At 45.9% G+C, this 25162-nt stretch overlaps 1 protein-coding gene across 2 annotated transcripts in view; it reads right to left on the bottom strand.

Moving 5' to 3' along the window:
• The window catches only part of DMXL2 (Dmx like 2), a 174319-nt gene extending 156571 nt beyond the window's left edge, over positions 1-17748 (bottom strand). For both annotated transcript variants that reach the window (XM_077263739.1, XM_077263740.1), the window contains exon 1: positions 17354-17748. In XM_077263739.1, coding sequence (XP_077119854.1) covers positions 17354-17440 — 87 coding nt within the window. In that variant the 5' untranslated portion in view covers positions 17441-17748. The remainder of the gene's footprint in view (positions 1-17353) is intronic.
• Positions 17749-25162: the final 7414 nt, after the last annotated feature.

Raw genomic sequence — 25162 nt, 5'->3', positions numbered from 1 at the left:
ATGGGGTATCAGCGTACTCAGCACAAATTTTGGGGTCCATTTTCTCCTGTTAACCTTGGTAAAATAAAACAAATTGGAGCTGAAATAAATTTTGTGTAAAAAAAAAAGTTAAATGTTCATTTTTATTTAAACATTCCAAAAATTCCTGTGAAACACCTGAAGGGTTAATAAACTTCTTGAATGTGGTTTTGAGCACCTTGAGGGGTGCAGTTTTTAGAATGGTGTCACACTTGGGTATTTTCTATCATATAGACCCCTCAAAATGACTTCAAATGAGATGTGGTCCCTAAAAAAAAATGGTGTTGTAAAAATGAGAAATTGCTGGTCAACTTTTAACCCTTATAACTCCCTAACAAAAAAAAATTTTGGTTCCTAAATTGTGCTGATGTAAAGTAGACATGTGGGAAATGTTACCTAATAAGTATTTTGTGTGACATATCCCTGTGATTTAAGGGCATAAAAATTCAAAGTTGGAAAATTGTGAAATTTTCGCCAAATTTCCATTTTTTTCACAAATAAACCCAAGTTATATCGAAGAAATTTTACCACTATCATGAAGTACAATATGTCACGAGAAAACACTGTCAGAATCGCCAAGATCTGTTGAAGCGTTCCAGAGTTATAACCTTATAAAGGGACAGTGGTCAGAATTGTAAAAATTGGCCCGGTCATTAACGTGCAAACCACCTTTGGGGCTTAAGGGGTTAAAAAGGAGAGTAACGCTAAATACCTTTGTTGCATTAGGGACCATCTAATAGCCAAAAAAAGAATTATCGGTAAATACCCCTTAGTGACCTTGTTGCTCCCTTTTCAAATTTGGCACGTCTTAATTTATGACTTTTTGGCACAGTTTATGCAAAAATCTGATGAAACTGGTGAAGTAAATGTGAGTCAGTGGCCTTCATTCATCAGATCACTGCTCAATAGCTCAAAGGAATGAAACATTACGGGTTCCCCAGTATCAGATAATAAAGCCATCTAACAGTAATCTAAGTCTTCATACACCGACTGCAGACAGAACCAGGATTTCAGGCTGCATCAAAGGAAACATTTCGCACTCCAGCTGTAATTAAGGATGTGAGCGGCGAATCCATGTAACACTCCTGAGCACTTTCCATGCTAAAAATATCTTTCTGGCAAGAAACCCAAACTGTCAGCTCAAACCATGCAGATGAATAGAAGTCCCACACTCATTTGGGCAAAATGCTTTGATTTGGCAGCATTCTTAAAGGGAACCTGTCACCCCCCCCCCCGGTCGTTTCAAACTAAAAGAGCCACCTTGTGCAGCAGTAATGCTGCATTCTGACAAGGTGGCTCTTTTAGTTCTGGGTGCTGTAACTTGAGAAATAATCAGTTTTATAATTTGTCTGAAGTACCTGGTCCTCAGTCAAGTGGGCCGGCGTTTCCCCCCTGCTTCAGACAGCACACTGCTGTCACTCACATCTTCTTGGCGCCGGGCGCCGCCTCCTCCTCACCGCTGTTTTCAAAAGTAGCCGGCGCCTGCGCTCTTTTCCCCTGCCTGGTGCAGGCGCAGTGAGTCTTTCCTCATATGCAGCCCAGCTGACTGCGCCTGCGCGGCCGCCCTGCGTGTGAATCCCAGCCCCGCAGTGACTTATGATTTATTCACATTGCGGGGCTGGGAATCACAGGCAGGGCGGCCGCGCAGGCGCAGTCAGCTGGGCTGCATATGAGGAAAGACGGCCAGCGCTCACTGCGCCTGCACCAGGCAGGGGAAAAGAAGCAGGGGGGAAACGCCGGCCCACTTGACTGAGGACCAGGTACTTCAGACAAATTATAAAACTGATTATTTCTCAAGTTACAGCACCCAGAACTAAAAGAGCCACCTTGTCAGAATGCAGCATTACTGCTGCACAAGGTGGCTCTTTTAGTTTGAAACGACTGGGGGGGGGGGGGGGGGGGTGACAGGTTCCCTTTAATTCCTCATTCATGTTAATAGAGAGCGACCACCCATGCACGGCCGGTCCTTCCCGCCAACACAACTCAAGCCCCCATACACAATAGTCAACATTGGAGAAGATGTTGTTTGAACCTGCTGATTTGGGCAGTACTGGCCAGTTAGGCTACTTTCACACTAGCGTCGTACGACACACGTCGCAATGCGACGTGCCGACATACCGACGCATACTGTGAAAAAAAAACACAACGGGGGCAGCGGATGCAGTTTTACAACGCATCCGCTGCCCCATTGTGATGTCCGGGGAGGCGGGGGCGGAGTTCCGGTCGGAAATGGCGGACACGACGCACAAAAAAAGTTACATGTAACTTTTTTTGTGCCGACAGTCCGCCACAACACGACGCATCCGTCGCACGACGGATGCAACGTGTGGCAATCCGTCGCTAATGCAAGTGTATGGAGAAAAAAACGCATCCTGCAGGCAATTTTGCAGGATGCGTTTTTTCTCCAAAACGACGCATTGTGACGTGCGTCGTACGATGCTAGTGTGAAAGCACCCTTAGTTGGATTGGGCTTACTTCTATGTTTGCAGTTGGGTTTTGTTACAAATGTTGCAGGATCTGTTGCTCTCTGCACACTGCTGACTGAAGAATGAGTTAACAGAGAATATGTCAGTGAGTTGTTCTGACAGGAGAGCTTGTAAATCGTTTCTTTGCTCCTCTCCTGAGTTATGACCACATCTAAATTCAGGTTAACTTACATGTGTTCTCTGGTCATGAAATAGCCGGGACGATTAAGACCCATTCAGATTAGGCAACAATCTGTGAATAAACATTCCAGATTATCGGCAGGTGTAAAGCAAGTCGCCGGTCATCTAACAGATGAGCAAAACGCTTGTTTCTCGGTTGACCAGATTATATATGTGACAACAATCATGATTCTGTAAGGGAGACGGAATGATCACATTGTTCTTCCCCGTATGCTTTTTGTCAGCCTGGGTGGAACGGTCCCATAACCGAGCGCCAATCGACTTATATTTAACTGACTGGAGCTCAATGATGGTCCATCTAAATGTGTCAAAATGTTGTTGTAATTAGGGATCCAGACAGACTCATCTTTCATCCAGCCACTGATGTTTCTGGATTGTGCGTCATGGGGAAAGCAAAAGAATTGTCAATGGATCTACGGGAAAAGGTAGTTGAACTGTATAAAACAGGAAAGGGATACAAAAAGATATCTAAGGAATTGATAATGCCAGTCAGCAGCGTTCAAACTATGATTAACAAATGGAAAAACAGGGGCTCTAAAAACAAAACCACGGTCAGGTAGACCAACAAAAATGTCGTCCACAACTCCCGGGAAAATTCTTCAGGATGCAAAGAAAAACCCACAACAACCATGCTGTAATTTTCATTGATATCAATTTGGGGAACATACAACCTATTGATCACCTTTTATAGTTTTTTTTCCCAGCATTCAATGTATCATTTAAACACTTTTATATTGTTTCCTCAATAAGAAACTCACTCAGCTTTTATACACACAGTGATCACAAGCAAGCAGGTCGCAGGTGAGGATGTTACCATTAGTAGCCATTCAAACCCATGTGTCAACTTCTGTGCATGTTATCAGACCAAAATCACCCGGGTATGTGAACTTTTGATCAGGGTCATTTGGTTATTTTGGGTTGTCATTATAATTTAACCCCTTTCTGCCATCTGACGGAATAGTACGTCTGATGGCAGATCCCCTGCTTTGATGTGGGCTCCGGCGGTGAGCCCACATCAAAGCTGGGACATATCAGCTGTTTTGTACAGCTGATATGTGCCCACCACAGCAGCGGGTGGAATACCGATCCACCAGACTCTATTTTTTTTGAAAAAAAATAAAAGTTCAAATTATCCCCCTTTCCCCCCATTCAAAATAAAATAAAAAAATCAAACACACATATTTGGTATCGCTGCATTCAGGATCGCCCGATCAATAAAGAAAAAAAAAGGATTAACCCAATCTCTAAACGGCGTAGCGAGAAAAAAATTCAAAATGCCAGAATTACACTTTTTTTGGTCGCCACAACATTGTATTAAAATGCTATAACAGGTGATCAAAAGAACGTGTCTGCACCAAAATGGTATCATTAAAAACATCAATTCGGCGCACAAAAAATAAGCCCTCACCCAACCCCAGATCACGAAAAATGGAGACGCTACGGATATCGGAAAATTGCTTTTTTTTTTTTAGCAAAGTTTGGATTTTTTTTCACCAATTAGATAAAAAATAACCTAGACATATTTGGTGTCTGTGAACTCAATGACCTGGAGAATCATAATGGCAGGTCAGTTATAGCATTTAGTGAACCTAGCAAAAAAGCCAAAAAAAAAAAAAAAACAAGTGTGGGATTGCACTTTTTTTTTGCAATTTCACCGCACTTGGAATTTTTTTCTCCCATTTTCTAGTACACGACATGGTAAAACCAATGATGTCATTCAAACTTGTCCCGCAAAAAATAAGCCCTCACATGGCTATATTGACAGAAAAATAAAAAAAAAGTTATGGCTCTGGGAAGGAGGGGAGCGAAAACCGAAAACGCAAAACTGAAAAAAGCTCCGGGGGTTAAGGGGTTAAAAAAAGAAAACACAGTAGTTTGACAATAAATGGCTTCACCCAACCACTAACCGTGAGTAGAGGAAAAGTTTTGGTGTGATCATTCATATTCTCCGAAAAAAGGCCAACAAAGCAAAAAAATCTGCCGGGGTATGTAAACTTTTGAGCACAACTGTATATGTTTAGCTCTGAAACGGTCTGGTTTAAAGGCTATTGGGAACCAAGCCGCACAGGAGACTGTTTTTTCTCCCTATATATGCACACAGGGAGGGACCCGTCATTTGCTGGCAGCGGGATGGGAGAAGACGCTCGGGACCCGCCTGTGTGACTACTCACTTGTACGGCTTGTGCTTTTCTCTGCAACGCCGCAACGTTTCAGTGTGAAACACATATGGCGGAAATCCTGCAGCCACTGTCTGAGCCACGGGCAGCATATGCCTCAGCTGTCAGGTTCCCATTAAGACTCCTCTAGGCAAGGCTCGTTGTTTTTTTCTTCTTCTAGAACCATTTCAAAACAGTATAGTGAGAAGCATAAAAAACGTATAGCAGACGGCAGGTATGCCGGTTTTTAGAGTACATGGCGTCAGAATTCGGGTGAATTTAGCTTATTAAATCATCCACTAAATATTCAAATTAATTCAAAGTGACATGAAGGATAGTCAATTATGTTTCACCCTATGTTGCGATTCCAAATAGTTTCGGTAGATAGGACAAGTGATCATACCACACAATTGTGCAGTATTCCAACACCTCCGATGGTCAGAAGTGCTAGGTACCAATGCTTACACTGCGCAACCTCTACAACGGGTATCCCAGAAGGGATTGCCATCTTTAGCATCTGTTACTAAATGACCAAGCAGTGGGGATCTGGTAGCTCCCCAGTCTCCATCTGGACCAGGCCTGTGACAATTGTCCAGATGGAGATCTGATGACCATGACAACCATCCAAGTTATGAATGAGCGCTGCCATGTTTCTTCCATTCATAAAATAACAGGTATTACACAATTCTGCGTCATTTAAAAGTTAAATAACATCCAAGAATACAGCACAAATGTGTCAAACAGTGTGACAGGGTGTCTGGCCAGCTCTAAGGTAGCATACAGGCTGAGCTGCGAGAACATACACTATTACCCAGATACCATGATGTGATCCGATCCAAACACATATAGACACAAGGACAAGCTGTGCCATTCATCTCCCACCCACTGTCACTGCACAGAATGTCTGCGGTCAGCAGGTTATTCTCCAATTCACAGGACAACTTATAATATCTTTTCCCCACAATTGATATGCTGTATCTGGTCAAGAATAGATTACATGCAGGACAAAGCACATGCATAATAATTCTGCTTTCTTCAAATGGAATTTGAATACTCAAATCTATAGGACATGCTACATGGAGAGATAATCATCATGACCAAGGCAACATTACTGCACAGCAGGCTGTAGATGTACTGAAATGACAGATTTCTGTTACTGCATTTTCCTCTGTAGCTCATATACCTTGTACGGTGCCTGCAGAACATCCCCCTCTATACCTCATATACCTTGTATGGTGCCTGCAGAACATCCCCCTCTATACCTCATATACCTTGTATGGTGCCTGAGAACATCACCCTCTATAGCTCATATACCTTGTATGGTGCCTGAGAACATCCCCCTCTATAGCTCATATACCTTGTATGGTGCCTGAGAACATCCCCCTCTATAGCTCATATACCTTGTATGGTGCCTGAGAACATCCCCCTCTATAGCTCATATACCTTGTATGGTGCCTGAGAACATCACCCTCTATAGCTCATATACCTTGTATGGTGCCTGAGAACATCCCCCTCTATAGCTCATATACCTTGTATGGTGCCTGAGAACATCCCCATCTATAACTCATATACCTTGTATGGTGCCTGAGAACATCCCCCTCTATAGCTCATATACCTTGTATGGTGCCTGCAGAACATCCTCCTCTATAGCTCATATACCTTGTATGGTGCCTGAGAACATCCTCCTCATATACCTTGTATGGTGCCTGAGAACATCCCCCTATATAGCTCATATACCTTGTATGGTGCCTGCAGAACATCCTCCTCTATAGCTCATATACCTTGTATGGTGCCTGAGAACATCCTCCTCTATAGCTCATATACCTTGTATGGTGCCTGCAGAACATCCTCCTCTATAGCTCATATACCTTGTATGGTGCCTGAGAACATCCTCCTCTATAACTCATATACCTTGTATCGTGCCTGAGAACATCCCCCTCTATAGCTCATATACCTTGTATGGTGCCTGAGAACATCCTCCTCTATAGCTCATATACCTTGTATGGTGCCTGAGAACATCCTCCTCTATAGCTCATATACCTTGTATGGTGCCTGAGAACATAACCCTCTATAGCTCATATACCTTGTATGGTGCCTGCAGAACATCCCCCTCTATAGCTCATATACCTTGTATGGTGCCTGAGAACATCCCCATCTATAACTCATATACCTTGTATGGTGCCTGAGAACATCCCCCTATATAGCTCATATACCTTGTATGGTGCCTGAGAACATCACCCTCTATAGCTCATATACCTTGTATGGTGCCTGAGAACATCCCCCTCTATAGCTCATATACCTTGTATGGTGCCTGAGAACATCCCCATCTATAACTCATATACCTTGTATGGTGCCTGAGAACATCCCCCTCTATAGCTCATATACCTTGTATGGTGCCTGCAGAACATCCTCCTCTATAGCTCATATACCTTGTATGGTGCCTGAGAACATCCTCCTCATATACCTTGTATGGTGCCTGAGAACATCCCCCTCTATAGCTCATATACCTTGTATGGTGCCTGCAGAACATCCTCCTCTATAGCTCATATACCTTGTATGGTGCCTGAGAACATCCTCCTCTATAGCTCATATACCTTGTATGGTGCCTGCAGAACATCCTCCTCTATAGCTCATATACCTTGTATGGTGCCTGAGAACATCACCCTCTATAACTCATATACCTTGTATGGTGCCTGAGAACATCCCCCTCTATAGCTCATATACCTTGTATGGTGCCTGAGAACATCCTCCTCTATAGCTCATATACCTTGTATGGTGCCTGCAGAACATCCTCCTCTATAGCTTATATACCTTGTATGGTGCCTGAGAACATCCTCCTCTATAGCTCATACACCTTGTATGGTGCCTGAGAACATCCTCCTCTATAGCTCATATACCTTGTATGGTGCCTGAGAACATAACCCTCTATAGCTCATATACCTTGTATGGTGCCTGCAGAACATCCCCCTCTATAGCTCATATACCTTGTATGGTGCCTGAGAACATCCTCCTCTATAGCTCATATACCTTGTATGGTGCCTGAGAACATCCCCATCTATAACTCATATACCTTGTATGGTGCCTGAGAACATCCCCCTCTATAGCTCATATACCTTGTATGGTGCCTGCAGAACATCCTCCTCTATAGCTCATATACCTTGTATGGTGCCTGAGAACATCCTCCTCATATACCTTGTATGGTGCCTGAGAACATCCCCCTCTATAGCTCATATACCTTGTATGGTGCCTGCAGAACATCCTCCTCTATAGCTCATATACCTTGTATGGTGCCTGAGAACATCCTCCTCTATAGCTCATATACCTTGTATGGTGCCTGCAGAACATCCTCCTCTATAGCTCATATACCTTGTATGGTGCCTGAGAACATCCTCCTCTATAACTCATATACCTTGTATGGTGCCTGAGAACATCCCCCTCTATAGCTCATATACCTTGTATGGTGCCTGCAGAACATCCTCCTCTATAGCTCATATACCTTGTATGGTGCCTGAGAACATCCCCATCTATAACTCATATACCTTGTATGGTGCCTGAGAACATCCCCCTATATAGCTCATATACCTTGTATGGTGCCTGAGAACATCACCCTCTATAGCTCATATACCTTGTATGGTGCCTGAGAACATCCCCCTCTATAGCTCATATACCTTGTATGGTGCCTGCAGAACATCCTCCTCTATAGCTCATATACCTTGTATGGTGCCTGAGAACATCCTCCTCATATACCTTGTATGGTGCCTGAGAACATCCCCCTCTATAGCTCATATACCTTGTATGGTGCCTGCAGAACATCCTCCTCTATAGCTCATATACCTTGTATGGTGCCTGAGAACATCCTCCTCTATAGCTCATATACCTTGTATGGTGCCTGCAGAACATCCTCCTCTATAGCTCATATACCTTGTATGGTGCCTGAGAACATCCTCCTCTATAACTCATATACCTTGTATGGTGCCTGAGAACATCCCCCTCTATAGCTCATATACCTTGTATGGTGCCTGAGAACATCCTCCTCTATAGCTCATATACCTTGTATGGTGCCTGAGAACATCCTCCTCTATAGCTCATATACCTTGTATGGTGCCTGAGAACATAACCCTCTATAGCTCATATACCTTGTATGGTGCCTGCAGAACATCCTCCTCTATAGCTCATATACCTTGTATGGTGCCTGCAGAACATCCCCCTCTATACCTCATATACCTTGTATGATGCCTGCAGAACATCCCCCTCTATAGCTCATATACCTTGTATGGTGCGTGAAGAACATCAGACGAGTAGAGCTGTAAAATGTGCACCCTAAAGGGAATCTATCACCTCATTTTGGCCCTATAAACTGTGGCCACCGCCATCAGAGGCTTATCTGCAACATTCTGTAATGCTGTAGATAAGCCCCTGATGTAACCTGAAAGATAAGAAAAACAAGTTAGATTATACTCACCCAGGGGAGGTCCCGGTTCGGGTCCGATGGGCGACGCAGGTCCAGTCCGGCGCCTCACATCTTCATACGATGTCGTCATCCTCCTTGCTTCTGTTGCGGCTCCTATGCAGGCGTACTGATTTGCCCTGTTACTGACCTTGAGGAAGACACTGCGGGCGTCGATACGCGTGGGTCACAACTATGACATAGCCTGTCATAAATCTACATAACCAGCGCTGCTAGGAGCCCTTTTACCACCCGGGTGCTAGGCAGGGTGAGTTGATAGAACATACAGGGGACCTGAACTCTAGGGTTTGGTTATCCATGCTGTGTTCAGTATGCCTCTAGGTGCACTATGTGCCACCCTATTTTTGGATTTCTTGCTGTGGGACACAGAACATTGAGGGTGCACCATTTGGTCTGTGGTATTATATAGCACCATATAACGCCCACATGCTGGTCACTATGGTTTTTATGATCTATATATTGGTTGTTTAAGGCTATGTGTTATGTTATAACATTCATTTACTACTTGTATGGACCCGTTACCCCAGGTCACATTTTTTAGGGGGTGTTTTTAAGCATGTTTTTATGTCTTTGTGTGATGTTTTCCTAAATAAAGATGTTATTTGTTTGAACTTGGATTCAGTGTGGTGATCCCAATTTTGTCTGCATACACTGTCTTTTTTGGTTGCTGATTTGCCCTGTTGAGGGCAGCGTAAAGTACTGCAGTGCGCAGGCGCCGGGCCTCTCTAACCTTTCCCGGCGCCTGCGCACTACAGTACTTAGTACAGAATTACGCCTAAGCAGGAGCCGCGAGAGAAGCCTAAGAGGACGACATCGTATGAAGATGGGAGGCCCCGCACACGGACCTGCGACTCCCATCAGACCCGGACCGCCCCTGGGTGAGTATAATCCAACTTGTTTTTCTCATCTTTCAGGTTACATCAGGGGCTTATCTACAGCATTACAGAATGTTGCAGATAAGCCCCTAATGGCGGTGGCCGCAGTTTATAGGGCCAAAATGAGGTGTAAGATTCCCTTTAAAGTAGCAGTCCAATGGGTTCTAACACTATTCTACATAGTTATTAAGGTTGAAGGAAGACTTAAGTCCATCTAGTTCAACCCATAGCCTAACCTAACATTCCCTAACATGTTGATCCAGAGGAAGGCAAAAAAAACCCATGTGGCAAGAGTAAGCTTCACATTGGGGAAAAAAATTCCTTCCCAACTCCACATACGGCAATCAGACTAGTTCCCTGGATCAACGCCCTATCAAGGAATCTAGTATATATAACCTGTAACATTATACTTTTCAAGAAAGGCATCCAGTCCCCTCTTAAATTTAAGTAATGAATCACTCATTACAACATCATACGGGAGAGAGTTCCATAGTCTCACTGCTCTAACAGTAAAGAATCCGCATCTGTTATTATGCTTAATCCTTCTTTCCTCCAGACGTAGAGGATGCCCCCTTGTCGCCGTCTCAGGTCTATGATTAAAAAGATCATCAGAAAGGTCTTTGTACTGTCCCCTCATATATTTATACATTAAAATAAGATCACCCCTTAGCCTTCGTTTTTCCAAACTAAATAACCCCAAGTGTAATAACCTATCTTGGTATTGCAGACCCCCCAGTCCTCTAATAACCTTGGTCGCTCTTCTCTGCACCCGCTCTAGTTCAGCTATGTCTTTCTTATACACCGGAGACCAGAACTGTGCACAATATTCTAAGTGTGGTCGAACTAATTACTTGTTTAGAGGTAAAATTATGTTCTCCTCATGAGCATCTATGCCTCTTTTAATGCATCCCATTATTTTATTTGCCTTTGTAGCAGCTGCCTGACACTGGCCACTGAATATGAGTTTGTCGTCCACCCATACACCCAGGTCTTTTTAATTGATGGTTTTGCCCAGAATTTTAGAATTACGCACATAGTTATACATCTTATTACTTCTACCCAAGTGCATGACCTTACATTTATCCCCATTAAAGCTCATTTGCCATTTACCAGCCCAAGCTTCTAGTTTACATAAATCATCCTATAATATAAAATGGTCCTCCTCTGTATTAATTACCCTGCAGAGTTTAGTGTCATCTGCAAATATTGAAATTCTACTCTGTATGCCCCGTACAAGATTAATAAATATGTTAAAGAGGGCCCAATACTGACCCCTGTGGTACCCCACTGCTAACCGCGACCCAGTCCGAGTGTGCTCCATTAATAACCACCCTTTGTTTCCTATACCTGAGCCAGCTCTCAACCCACTTACACATATTTTCCCCTATCCCCATTACTCTCATTTTATGTATCAACCTTTTGTGTGGCACCGTATCAAAAGCTTTTGAAAAGTCCATATACACTATGTCCACTGGGTTCCCTTGGTCCAGTCCGGAACTTACCTCTTCATAGAAATTGATCAAATTAGTCTGACAGGAACAGTCCCTAGTAAACCCATGTTGATATTGGGTCATGAGGTTATTCCTCTTCAGATACTCCAGTATAGCATCCCTTAGAATGCCCTCAAGGATTTTACCCACAGAAGAGGTTAAACTTACTGGCGTATAATTTCCGAGTTCAGTTTTTGTCCCCTTTTTAAATATTGGCACCATATTTGCTATATGCCAGTCCTATGGTACAGACCCTGTTATTATGGAATCTTTGAAGATTAAAAATAATGGTCTATCAATGACTGTACTTAATTCCTGCAGTACTCGGGGGTGTATCCCATGCCCGGAGATTTGTCAATTTTAGTGATTTTTAGACGCTGCCATACTTCCTGCTGGGTTAAGCAGGTGACATTTAATAGGGAATTTTTGTTATCACTGATCATATTGTCTGCCACTTCAATCACTTTTACCCAAGTTAGTTGTTCCTTTACATATGAAAATGCAGTGATCCCTTCTAGATCAGGTTATGTGGTATCATGGTGATCCCCTTGGGAATTACATGGACTTATGCTCTCTGAAGGGAGTCACCATCTCACTAAAGTTCTCCACAAAAGGAGACAAACTCCTATCACAGTTACTTATGATGACTTGACAGTTCCTGTGATATGTTTATGATGATGGAAATCACTCTTCAGTCTCCCTGACTGTAAGGTGATAATCTCTTTCAGGCCGGTTTCACACGTCCTGATATTTCCAGTACTGGAAAAAATGGTACTGGAGATATCCGTGTCCGTGTGTGTAATATGGGCAGCACGGTGGCACAGTGGTTAGCACTGCAGCCTTGCAGCGCTGGAGTCCTGGGTTCAAACCCCACCAAGGACAACATCTGCAAAGAGTTTGTATGTTCTGCTCTCTCCATGTTTGCGTGGGTTTCCTCCAGGTACTCCGGTTTCCTCCCACATTCCAAAGACATACTGATAGGGAATTTAGATTGTGAGCCCCATCGGGAACAGTGATGATAATGTGTGCAAATTGTAAAGCGCTGCGAAATATATTAGCGCTATATAAAAATAAAGATTATTAATTTATTAACACGTGTGGCAACCGTGGAGAAGAAGCGCTACAGTAAGCACTGTTCCCCGGAAGCTGGTGCTGAAGCCGGCTCTCATCATTCTCCCCTGCTCTGCTGGCGATTGGCACGAGCAGAGGAGAATAATGAGAGCTATCTTAAAGTCCGAACGATGACAGCAGATGGGAGCTTTAGGGACTGTTACCCCCATCATCCGACACTTGCTAACCCTAATAACAGTGACAGCACTAGCAGATGATTGGGGTATTCCACAGCCACTGCCAGCAATCTAAATAAATTAATAAAAACCTGACGTGGATTCCCCCTATTTTCTTGAACCAACCAGGTAAAACTCACAGCTGTGGGCTGCAACCCTCAGCTGTCAGCTTCTGCAAGGTTTGTTATCAAGAATAGAGGGTCCCCACGCTGTTTTTTTAAATTATTTCAATAATTTAAAAAAAACGGCGTGGGTCCCCCCCATTTTTGACAACCAGCCTTGCTATAGCAGATAGCTGGGGGCTGCTATTCTCAGGCTGGTAAAGGGACTTTGATATAGGCCCCCCAGCCTAAAAACAGCAGCTCACAGCTGCCCAGAAATGGTGCATCTATTAGTGGCTCTTCCCACTTGCCCTGTAGCAGTAGCAAGTGGGGTTCATATTTTTGGGGTTGATGTCACTTCTGTAATTATTATTTATATAGCACCATTAATTCCACGGTGCTGTAATGTCAGGTGACATCAAGCCCACGGCTTAGTAATGGAGCGGTGTCTATAAGACACCAATCCATTACTAATCCTATTGTTACGGTATGTTAAATAAAGACACGGCCAGAATAAAATCCTTTATTTGAAAAAACTACACAGACCCCTTTAATAATCTAAATTAAACGATACTTACTGCAACACCTAATTCCCCGACACCCTCGATCTCCTGTAATGAAAGTAAAATAAAAAAACAACAATATACCATACCTGTCCGTCGTTGTGTAATCCATGTCTAGGGGCTAAATAGCTTTCAACCTGGAAGGTGCCAAGATGCGACCGTCCCGGCAGAAAACCACTGGGGAATGAGCTGCTGAGAGTGCAGCATCAGTCACCAGCCGTGACATCATCACTTGCTTTTTCCCACAGTCCAGAGGTAACCTCAGTTCAGACCGGCCGTGATGATGTCACCGCCGATGAATGATGCTGCACTCTCAGCAGCTCATTCACCAGTGGTTTTCAGCCGGGACAGTAGCATCTTGGCACCATCCAGGTTGAAAACTGGTTAGCCCCCAGACATTGATAACAGTGAGGGACACAACGACAGACAGGTATGGTATATCGTTGGTTTTTTATTTTACTTTTATTACAGGAGATTGAGGGCTTCAGGGAATTAGGTGTTGCAGTAGGTATGGTTTAATTTAGAATATTAAAGGAGTCTGTGTAATTTTTTACAAAATAAATGATTTTATTCTGGCTGAGTCTTTATTAACATGTAACTATAGGATTAGTAATGGAGAGGTGTCTTGTTTCCAGCAGCTCTATAGACAATGAATGGCACTAAAGGTCAAACATGGGAACCTTCATCCACATTCAAGACCGACTCTGCACTGCCCTGTTCTCGGGCTCACCGAGGTTCCTTGTGGATGGACTCCCAACAACCATTACTTGTGCCTTATCCCATGGATAGAGTATAACTGATCACCCATCTCAGACTGCTTAAAGAGGACTTTTCACAAATTGTGACCTTATAAACGGTCCATTCTTCCACACTGTAACAGGAATGTCATTAAAAGGTTTTTTCTCCTCTCCACTGTGGAGATACAGGGAACCAAAATAACTAGCACCAATTATGCTAATTTTCTCATCATATCACTCAGCTCTGTGGGTGTGGACTTCCATTCCACAATAACACTGTCCAATCACAATAAGACAGTGTCATAGCGGGGAAGTAGACGCCCACAATTCTGACCAAGATGGAACGCCATAGGGAAAGTCAGATCCCTGCCAGTGTGACCGCATGGCAACTCCTCCGTCCCAGCACTTCCTGTTAGTAAAGGGAGAGGAGGCGGCCTGCAGTATCGGACTAGCATGGCAAGAGATGGCAGACCTGCTACGGCTAAGCATTACTATCAGCGCGGTCACGTGAGACAGACAGTCTTGTGCTGTCACAGTTCACACCTGCTCTATGGGCGTTTCATCTCAGTTAGAACTGTGGGCATCTCCTTTTTTCCTCCCTATACTGATGCCTCTTTGTGCTTGGACAGCGTCATAGAGGGATGGAAGTCCACGCCCACAGAGCACAAAGAAGTGACAATCCCAGTTGAATTATAAGAAAATTTAAAGGGAACCTGTCACCCCCCCCAGGCGTTTGAAACTAAAAGAGCCACCTTGTGCAGCAGTAATGCTGCATTCTGACAAGGTGGCTCTTTTAGTTCTGGGTGCTGTAACTGTAGAAATAATCCGTTTTGTAATTAGCCCCAAATACCTTTCTTCAGTCCTGGAGGCAGGCCTTTCCCCCCCTGCTGCAGATGCCACACAGCCGTCACTTAAGTCTTCTTGGCGCCGCCTCCTCCTCAGCGCTGTTTTGAAATGAGCCGGCGCCTGCGCTCTTTTCTCCTGCCTTGGGCAGGCGCAGTGAGCGCTCCCGTCTTTCCTCATATGCAGTCTAGCTGACTGCGCCTGTGCGGCCGCCCTGCCTTTGAATCCCAGCTCCGCAATGTGAATAAATCAGAAGACACTGCAGGGCGGGGATTCACAGGCAGGGCGGCTGCACAGGCGCAGTCAGCTAGACTGCATATGAGGACAGACGGGCAGCACTCACTGCGCCTGCTCAAGGCAGGAGAAAAGAGCGCAGGCGTCGGCTCATTTCAAAACAGCCCTGAGGCGGCGCCCGGCGCCAAGAGGATTTGAGTGACGGCTGTGTGGCGTCTGCAGCAGGGGGGAAAGGCCTGCCTCCTGGACTGAAGAAAGGTATTTGGGGCTAATTACAAAACTGATTATTTCTGCAGTTACAGCACCAATAACTAAGAGAGCCACCTTGTCAGAATGCAGCATTACTGCTGCACACGGTGGCTCTTTTAGTTTCAAACGCCGGGGGGGGGGGGGGGGGGGTGACAGGTTCCCTTTAACGGATTTGGAGCCAGTAATTTCGATGGCCTGTATTTCCATAATGGAGTGCAAATACAAAACGCTTATATCTACGTCCCTGCTACTATAATGTCACAATTTCAAGCATAGCCCTGCTGATCCGTACTCTCAGGTGCCATTTCGATACACCAAAAATGCCCAGTTATGGATGCAGATCCCCGATCCAGACAGCAAGTGACCATCTTGCCAATTATCTTACAGTCATTTTCCCATCTCACAAAGTGAGGGCACGTCTAAGATAAATACAGCGCAGCAGCGCTTCATGGCTGGTAGGGGTTGCCTCTGGGAATCCTGATCTGACAAGGAAGAGGCAACAGAGCTGGTATAAGCAATGTGTCCCCTTCTAATTTTTGCCTGCACATTGGCGCCCCTCTGCCACCTGGCTATAAGGGGAACTGCAACTTAATAGAATGAGCCCTCGCTGCAGATCCTTGCACTACAGGATGGACGAGAGCCACCATGAAGTTAAAAAAAAAAAAAAAAGAAAAGTACAACGAACATAGCAATACACAAGCTTAAGTTCCAGGGTCTCCACCATCAATAACGATGGCATATATCAGCGATAAGTCGCCACTTTATGAGATGGGTAAATCCCTTTAAAGGGCTCTAAGGGTATGTGCACACGCTGCGGATTTTGCTGCGGATCCGCAGCGGTTTCCCATGCATTTACAGTACCATGTAATGCTATGGGAAATGAAATCCGCAGTGCACATGCTGCAGAAAAAACGCGGAAACGCAGCGGTTTATTTTCCACAGCATATCAATTCTTTGTGCGGAATCCGCAGCGGTTTTTCACCTGCTCCAATAGGAAACTGCAGGTGAAAAACCGCAGCGGAAACCGCAATAAAAACCGCGATAAATCCGCAGTAAAAACCGCAGCGGTTTTGCACTGCGGATTTATCAAAACCGCTGCGGAAAATTCCGCAATGGAATCCGCAGCGTGTGCACATGGCCTCACTCCACTGGTGGTGGGGTCTCTAGAAGATGAGCCGGCATAGAAAACTAAGGTGGGATTTCTCTAACCCGTGTGGTCAGCTGTTATTGCTAGGGAATATAAGGGCAGCCACATAAACCCTGGCACATCTGCCCCAAGATACAGATGGGTTCTCCAAGCCAAAATTATACAGAGGCAAACTGCAGCTGAGGCTTGTGGCAGTGCGGCCATCAGATTACACCCCTGGGCCCATACTTATGGTCCGGTGCCCATCACAGAGACCACCCTGGTGCACATGTGATGGGGCAGCTCTCCAGTGGTCCCCTGCAGGTAGTGGTGGTGTGTGGGCTCCATCCCTGTGCCCACAGCTCGTCACCACTGCAGATCCGATCATGTCTGCCCTCCCCCTCTCCTCATGACTGAGCACAGCCAGACCCCGGGCCTGCAGCCGCCCCCATTCATTGCTGCGGATTATCAGGTGAGCCCGGCTCCGGGGAATCCCAGGCGAGGGGCGGGCGGGCAGCCTGTCAGCTCCGGAATCCCTTACCGTGAAGGGGACGTCACTGACACTGCCCACAGAGTAGCAGTTATCCCCGGGGTTCACGGCTCCGGTGAGCACCTGGTGCAGATGCATGGCGGGTGCGGACAGCTGATCCCTCAGTGATGGACGCGGGCTCCTGGTCCTCCTCCGCGCCGGGGCTCTCCCTCCATGTAACGCAGAGGCCCCGCTCTGCTCCCGGCCTCCGCTGCGTCTATTCAGGCAGCTGCAGACAGCCGCTCAGGTGTTTGGCCAGCGGCCCCCCTGCTCCATGACCCGGAGGTGTGCGGCGTCCTCGGTCTGCACGGCTGCTCCTCACCGGATGCTGCAACCGTGTATGGCCCGGCTCAGTGAGGAGGAGAGCGGGGATCCCGGCAGATGGGCAGAGAGAAAGCGCGTCCTCTGAAGGCGGGTGCACGACAAAGGACGCGGGACTGCGCAGTCGTGGCCGCCGCTCTCCTGTATCCCTGCCACCTCCTGCGGCTGCTCCAGTGGCACAGCTGCCGAGACACCGTCCTGCCTGTATCCCACTCCTGTGTATAATGTATCCACTCCCCTCACAATGACCTGCCTGTATCCCACCTCTGTGTATAATGTATCCACTCCCCTCACAATGTCCTGCCTGTATCCCACCCCTGTGTATAATGTATCCACTCCCCTCATACCGTCCTGCCTGTATCCCACCCCTGTGTATAATATGTCCCCTCCCCTCACACTGTCCTGCCTGTATCCCACCCCTGTGTATAATATGTACCCTCCCTTCACACCGTCCTGCCTGAATCCCACCCCTGTGTATAATATGTACCCTCCCTTCACACCGTCGTGCCTGTATCCCACCCCTGTGTATAATATGTCCCCTCCCCTCACAATGTCCTGCCTGTATACCACCCCTGTGTATTATGTATCCACTCCCCTCACAATGTTCTGCCTGTATACCACCCCTGTGTATTATGTATCCACTGCCCTCACAATGTTCTGCCTGTATCCCACCCCTGTGTATAATGTGTCCCCTCCCCTCACACTGTCCTATCTGTGTCCCCTTCCCTGTGTATGTATCCACTCCCCTCACAATGTCCTGCCTGTATCCCACCCCTGTGTATTATGTGTCCACTCCCCTCACACCATCCTGCCTGTATCCCACCCCTGTGTATAATGTGTCCCCACCCCTCACACCGTGCTGACTGTATCCCACCCCTGTGTATTATGTATCTCCTCACACTGTCCTGCCTGTATCCCACCCGTGCATTATGTGTCCCCTCCTCTCACACTGTCCTGCCTGTATCCCACCCCTGTGTATTATGTGTCCCCTCCCCTCACACTGTCCTGCCTGTATCCCACCCCTGTATACTATGTGTCCCCTCACACTGTCTTGCCTGTATCCCACCTCTGTGTATTATGTGTCCCCACCCCTCACACTGTCCTGCCTGTATCCCACCCCTGTGTATTATGTGTCCCCTCCCCTCACACTGTCCTGCCTGTATCCCACCCCTGTATATTATGTGTCCCCTCCCCTCACACTGTCCTGCCTGTATCCCACCCCTGTATATTATGTGGCCCCTCACACTGTCCTGCCTGTATCCCACCCGTGTGTTATGTGTCCCCTCCCTCACAGTGTCCTGCCTGTATCCCACCCCTGTGTATTATGTATCCACTCCCCTCACACTGTCCTACCTGTGTCCCCTCCCCTCACACTATCCTGCCTGTATCCCACCCCTATGTATTAGGTGTCCCCTCCCCTCACACCGTCCTGCCTGTTTCCCACACCTGAGTATTATGTGTCCCCTCACACTGTCCAGCCTGTATCCCACCCCTATGTACTATGTGTCCCCTCACACTGTCCTGCCTGTATCCCACCCCTGTGTATTATGTGTTGTGAATTCTGCTCTTGGGCTCCCTCCGGTGGTTGTTGGTGGTAGTGCAGTTGTTTTGGGGTTGTAATCTGGGCAGGTGTTTCTGCTGATTGCAGCTCTATTAGGTATTTAGGTGTGCAGGATCCATGAGTCCTGGCCAGTTGTCCATTGTTCTTGGAGGGATAGCATCTCTCTCTGGCTCCTCATGCCCTGCTGCCAATTCAGGTAAGATAAGTGTCTGGTTTTTTGTCTCTGTGCACACATGCAGTGTGCTTTGCAATTCAGTGCAAATCATTGTGTTTTTGTCCAGCTTAGACTTTGTTTGGATTTTTCAGTCATGCTGGATTCTCAGGAGATGCAGATATACTTTCTATGTCTTTAGTTAGATGTAGAATATTTGTATTATCTGCTGTGGATATTTTTAGGATTTTAATACTGACCGCTTAGAATTCTGTCCTATCCTTTTCTATTTAGCTAGAAGTGCCTCTTTTGCTAAATCCTGTTTTTCTGCCTGCATGTGTTTTTCCTCTTATACTCACAGTCAATATTTGTGGGGGGCTGCCTATCCTTTGGGGTTCTGCTCTGAGGCAAGATAGAATTCCCATTTCCATCTATAGGGGTATTTAGTCCTCCGGCTGTGTCGAGGTGTCTAGGACGTGTTAGGTACATCCCACGGCTACTTCTAGTTGCGGTGTTAGTTTAGGGTTTGCGGTCAGTACAGGTACCACCTACTCCTGAGAAAGTCTCTCATGCGGCTCCAAGGTCACCGGATCATAACAGTACAACTGGCCAACAATGAGTTAAATGCAGCTCAGAAGAAGGGAAGAAAGAGCCATTTTTTTTTCTGTAGCCTGCTTTGTCTTTTCTTCCCTCTTTTCCTCTGGGTGACTGAGGAGTCTTGTGCTAGCATGGATGTTCAGGGATTAGTTTCTCGTATAGACCAGCTTGCTGCTAGGGTACAGGGTATTTCTGATTATATTGTTCAGACTCCGCTTTTAGAGCCTAGGATTCCTACTCCTGATTTGTTTTTTGGGGACAGGTCCAAATTTTTGAGTTTTAAAAACAATTGTAAACTGTGTTTTGCTCTGAAGCCTCGTTCCTCTGGTGATCCCATTCAGCAGGTTAAAATTGTCATCTCTCTGCTGCATGGCGACCCTCAGGATTGGGCATTTTCCCTGGAATCTGGGAATCCGGCCTTGCTTAATGTAGATGCCTTTTTTCAGGCTCTAGGATTATTATATGATGAACCAAATTCTGTGGATCAAGCGGAGAAGACCTTGTTGGCCCTGTCTCAGGGTCAAGAAGCGGCAGAATTGTATTGTCAGAAATTTAGAAAATGGTCTGTGCTGACTAAATGGAATGAGGATGCTTTGGCGGCAATTTTCAGAAAGGGTCTTTCTGAATCTGTTAAAGATGTTATGGTGGGGTTTCCCACGCCTGTTGGTCTGAGTGATTCTATGTCTCTGGCCATTCAGATTGATCGGCGCTTGCGGGAGCGCAGAACTGTGCGCGCTGTGGCGTTGTCCTCAGAGCAGATGCCTGAGCCTATGCAGTGTGATAGGATTCTGTCTAGAACGGAACAACAAGGATTCAGACGTCAGAATAGGTTGTGTTTTTATTGTGGCGATGCTTCTCATGTCATTTCAGTCTGCCCAAAGCGTACAAACAGAATCGCTAGTTCAGTTACCATCGGAACTGTACAACCTAAATTTCTGTTATCTGTGACCTTGATCTGCTCATTGTCGTCATTTTCTGTCATGGCGTTTGTGGATTCAGGCGCCGCTTTGAACTTAATGGACTTTGAATTTGCCAGGCGTTGTGGTTTTCCCTTGCAGTCTTTGCAGAACCCTATTCCTTTAAGGGGCATTGATGCTACACCTTTGGCTAAAAATAAACCCCAGTTTTGGACACAGGTGACCATGTGCATGGTGCCAGCCCATCAGGAAGATTGTCATTTTCTGGTGTTGCATAATTTGCATGATGCTATTGTGCTGGGTTTTCCATGGTTGCAGATACATAATCCTGTGTTGGATTGGAAGTCTATGTCTGTGACTAGTTGGGGTTGTCAGGGGGTTCATAATGACGTTCCTGTGATGTCAATCTCCTCTTCCTCCTCTTCTGAAGTTCCAGAGTTTTTGTCTGATTTTCAGGATATATTCGATGAGCCCAAGTCCAGTTCCCTTCCACCGCATAGGGACTGTGATTGTGCTATTGACTTGATTCCAGGCTGTAAGTTTCCTAAGGGCCGACTTTTCAACCTGTCTGTGCCGGAACATACCACCATGCGGAGTTATGTTAAGGAGTCTTTGGAGAAAGGGCATATTCGGCCATCTTCTTCACCGTTGGGAGCAGGATTTTTTTTTGTTGCTAAGAAGGATGGCTCTTTGAGACCCTGTATTGATTATCGCCTCTTGAATAAGATCACGGTCAAGTTTCAATACCCTTTACCTTTGCTTTCCGATTTGTTTGCCAGGATTAAGGGGGCTAGTTGGTTTACTAAAATTGACCTTCGGGGGGCATATAATCTTGTTCGTATTAAGCAGGGTGACGAATGGAAAACTGCGTTTAATACGCCCGAAGGTCATTTTGAATACCTTGTGATGCCATTCGGGCTCTCTAATGCTCCATCTGTTTTTCAGTCCTTCATGCATGATATCTTCCGGAATTATCTTGATAAATTCATGATTGTATATTTGGATGACATCTTAATTTTTTCCGATGATAGGGAGTCTCATGTGAAACAGGTCAGGATGGTATTTCAGATCCTTCGTGATAATGCTTTGTTTGTAGTGTTGAGCGATACCGTCCGATACTTGAAAGTATCGGTATCGGAAAGTATCGGCCGATACCGGCAAAATATCGGATCCAATCCGATACCGATACCCGATACCAATACAAGTCAATGGGACTCATGTATCGGACGGTATTCCTGATGGTTCCCAGGGTCTGAAGGAGAGGAAACTCTCCTTCAGGCCCTGGGAACCATATAAATGTGTAAAAGAAAGAATTAAAATAAAAAATATCGCTATACTCACCTCTCCGACGCAGCCGGGACTTCAGCGAGGGAACCGGCAGCGTTGTTTGTTTAAAATTCGCGCTATTACTTGGTTACGTGAATTCCCGGCTTGTGATTGGTCAGGTCGGCCATGTTGCCGGGACGCGGACCAATCACAGCAAGCCGTGACGAAATTACGTCACGGCTTGCTGTGATTGGTCCGCGTCCCGGCAATATGGCCGCCCTGACCAATCACAAGCCGTGACGTCACGGGAGGCTGGACACGCGCTCATTTTAAAATGCTAACTTCTCCAGTGTGGTTAAACCCCTGACCGATTTGATGAAGAAAGGCGCTGATGTAACGAATTGGACCCCTGTGGCTGTCTCTGCCTTTCAGGAGCTTAAACGCCGATTTACTTCTGCCCCGGTGTTGCGTCAGCCAGATGTTTCTCTTCCGTTTCAGGTTGAGGTTGACGCTTCTGAGATTGGGGCAGGGGCCGTTTTGTCTCAGAGGAATTCTGATGGTTCCTTGATGAAACCGTGTGCCTTCTTTTCCCATAAGTTTTCGCCTGCTGAACGCAATTATGATGTCGGCAATCGGGAGTTGTTGGCTATGAAGTGGGCGTTTGAGGAATGGCGACATTGGCTTGAGGGAGCCAAGCACCGTATTGTGGTCTTGACCGACCATAAAAATCTGATTTACCTCGAATCTGCCAAACGGCTGAATCCTAGACAGGCTCGATGGTCCCTGTTTTTCTCCCGTTTTGATTTCGTGGACTCGTATCTTCCGGGTTCTAAGAATGTTAAGGCTGATGCCCTCTCTAGGAGTTTTTTGCCTGATTCTCCTGAGGTATTTGAGCCGGTCGGCATTCTGAAGGAAGGGGTGGTCCTTTCTGCCATTTCCCCTGATTTGCGACGGGTTCTGCAGGAATTTCAGGCTGACAAACCTGACCGCTGTCCAGTGGGGAAACTGTTTGTTCCTGATAGATGGACTAGTAGAGTGATTTCTAAGGTTCATTGTTCTGTGTTGGCTGGCCATCCTGGTATTTTTGGTACGAGAGATTTGATTGGTAGGTCCTTTTGGTGGCCTTCTTTGTCGCGTGATGTGCATTCTTTTGTGCAGTCCTGTGGGACTTGTGCGCAGGCCAAGCCTTGTTGTTCCCGTGCTAGTGCTTTGCTTTTGCCTTTGCCGGTCCCTGAGAGGCCCTGGACGCATATTTCTATGGATTTTATTTCAGATCTTCCGGTTTCCCAGAGGATGTCGGTTATCTGGGTGGTTTGTGACCGGTTTTCTAAGATGGTTCATTTGGTGCCTTTGCCTAAATTGCCTTCCTCTTCTGATTTGGTTCTGTTGTTTTTTCAGCATGTGGTTTGTTTGCACGGTATTCCGGAGAATATTGTGTCCGACAGAGGTTCCCAGTTTGTTTCTAGGTTTTGGCGGGCCTTTTGTGCTAGGCTGGGCATTGATTTGTCTTTTTCTTCCGCATTTCATCCTCAGACAAATGGCCAGACTGAGCGAACTAATCAGACTTTGGAAACTTATTTGAGATGCTTTGTGTCTGCTGATCAGGATGATTGGGTGGCTTTCTTGCCATTGGCCGAGTTTGCCCTTAATAATCGGGCTAGTTCGGCTACCTTGGTTTCGCCCTTCTTTTGTAATTTTAGTTTTCATCCTCATTTTTCTTCGGGGCAAGTTGAACCTTCTGATTGTCCTGGTGTGGATTCTGTGGTTGACAGGTTGCAGCAGATTTGGGCTCATGTGGTGGACAATTTGGTGTTGTCTCAGGAGGAGGCTCAGCGTTTTGCTAACCGTCGTCGGTGTGTTGGTTCCCGGCTTCAAGTTGGGGATTTGGTCTGGTTGTCTTCCCGTCATGTTCCTATGAAGGTTTCTTCCCCTAAGTTTAAGCCTCGGTTTATTGGTCCTTATAGGATTTCTGAGATTATCAATCCAGTGTCTTTTCGTTTGGCCCTTCCGGCCTCTTTTGCCATCCATAATGTTTTCCATAGATCTTTATTGCGGAAATATGTGGTGCCCGTTGTTCCCTCGGTTGATCCTCCTGCTCCTGTGTTGGTTGATGGGGAGTTGGAGTATGTGGTTGAGAAGATTTTGGATTCTCGCTTTTCGAGGCGGAGGCTTCAGTACCTTGTCAAATGGAAAGGGGGTTATGGCCAGGAGGATAATTCTTGTGTTTTTGCCTCTGATGTCCACCTTGCTGATTTGGTCCGTGCCTTTCATCTGGCTCGTCCTGATCGGCCTGGGGGCTCTGGTGAGGGTTCAGTGACCCCTCTTCAAGGGGGGGGTACTGTTGTGAATTCTGCTCTTGGGCTCCCTCTGGTGGTTATTGGTGGTTGTGCAGTTGTCTTGGGGTTGTAATCTGGGCAGGTGTTTCTGCTGATTGCAGCTCTATTAGGTATTTAGGTGTAAACCAAGGACAAATGGAGTTAAAGTCCATAAATGTGTTTTTATTAATTATAAAATGGCATCCATAGCCAAAATGACATACAAAAAATTCATAAACCAAGTATATATAAGACATAAATAAAAAAAAACTGCCCCCTGACGAAGCTGACGCGAAACGCGCGTTGGGGCCACTGTGCGGGTTTCTCCTGATCACCAGTACCTGGGTAAGGATCAATAGGGTCTATTTATAGTATCTTTGCCCTAATTGGGCTTGAACTTTATAGGATTTACTTTGGACTTCTGACATTTAGCCTGTGCGCAGGGCTTGGTGTTGTTGTATTAAATGCCTATTGTACAGATTTAATATGGATCTTTAGATTTTTGATTCCTTTCCCAGGTCACTGTTTATTTTTGCACTGTGCACTTTATTGATAGTAAATGTGTTGTCAGGGGTGCCCATACAGTGTCTTTTTCCATCTTTTGCTACTATTTACCCTCCTTTTTTTTAATTTATGTCTTATATATACTTGGTTTATGAATTTTTTGTATGTCATTTTGGCTATGGATGCCAT

Source organism: Ranitomeya variabilis, chromosome 5 (genome assembly GCF_051348905.1).
Source record: "Ranitomeya variabilis isolate aRanVar5 chromosome 5, aRanVar5.hap1, whole genome shotgun sequence".
NCBI classification, from domain to species: Eukaryota; Metazoa; Chordata; class Amphibia; order Anura; family Dendrobatidae; genus Ranitomeya; species Ranitomeya variabilis.
This window is presented reverse-complemented; position numbering and strand designations above follow the sequence as displayed.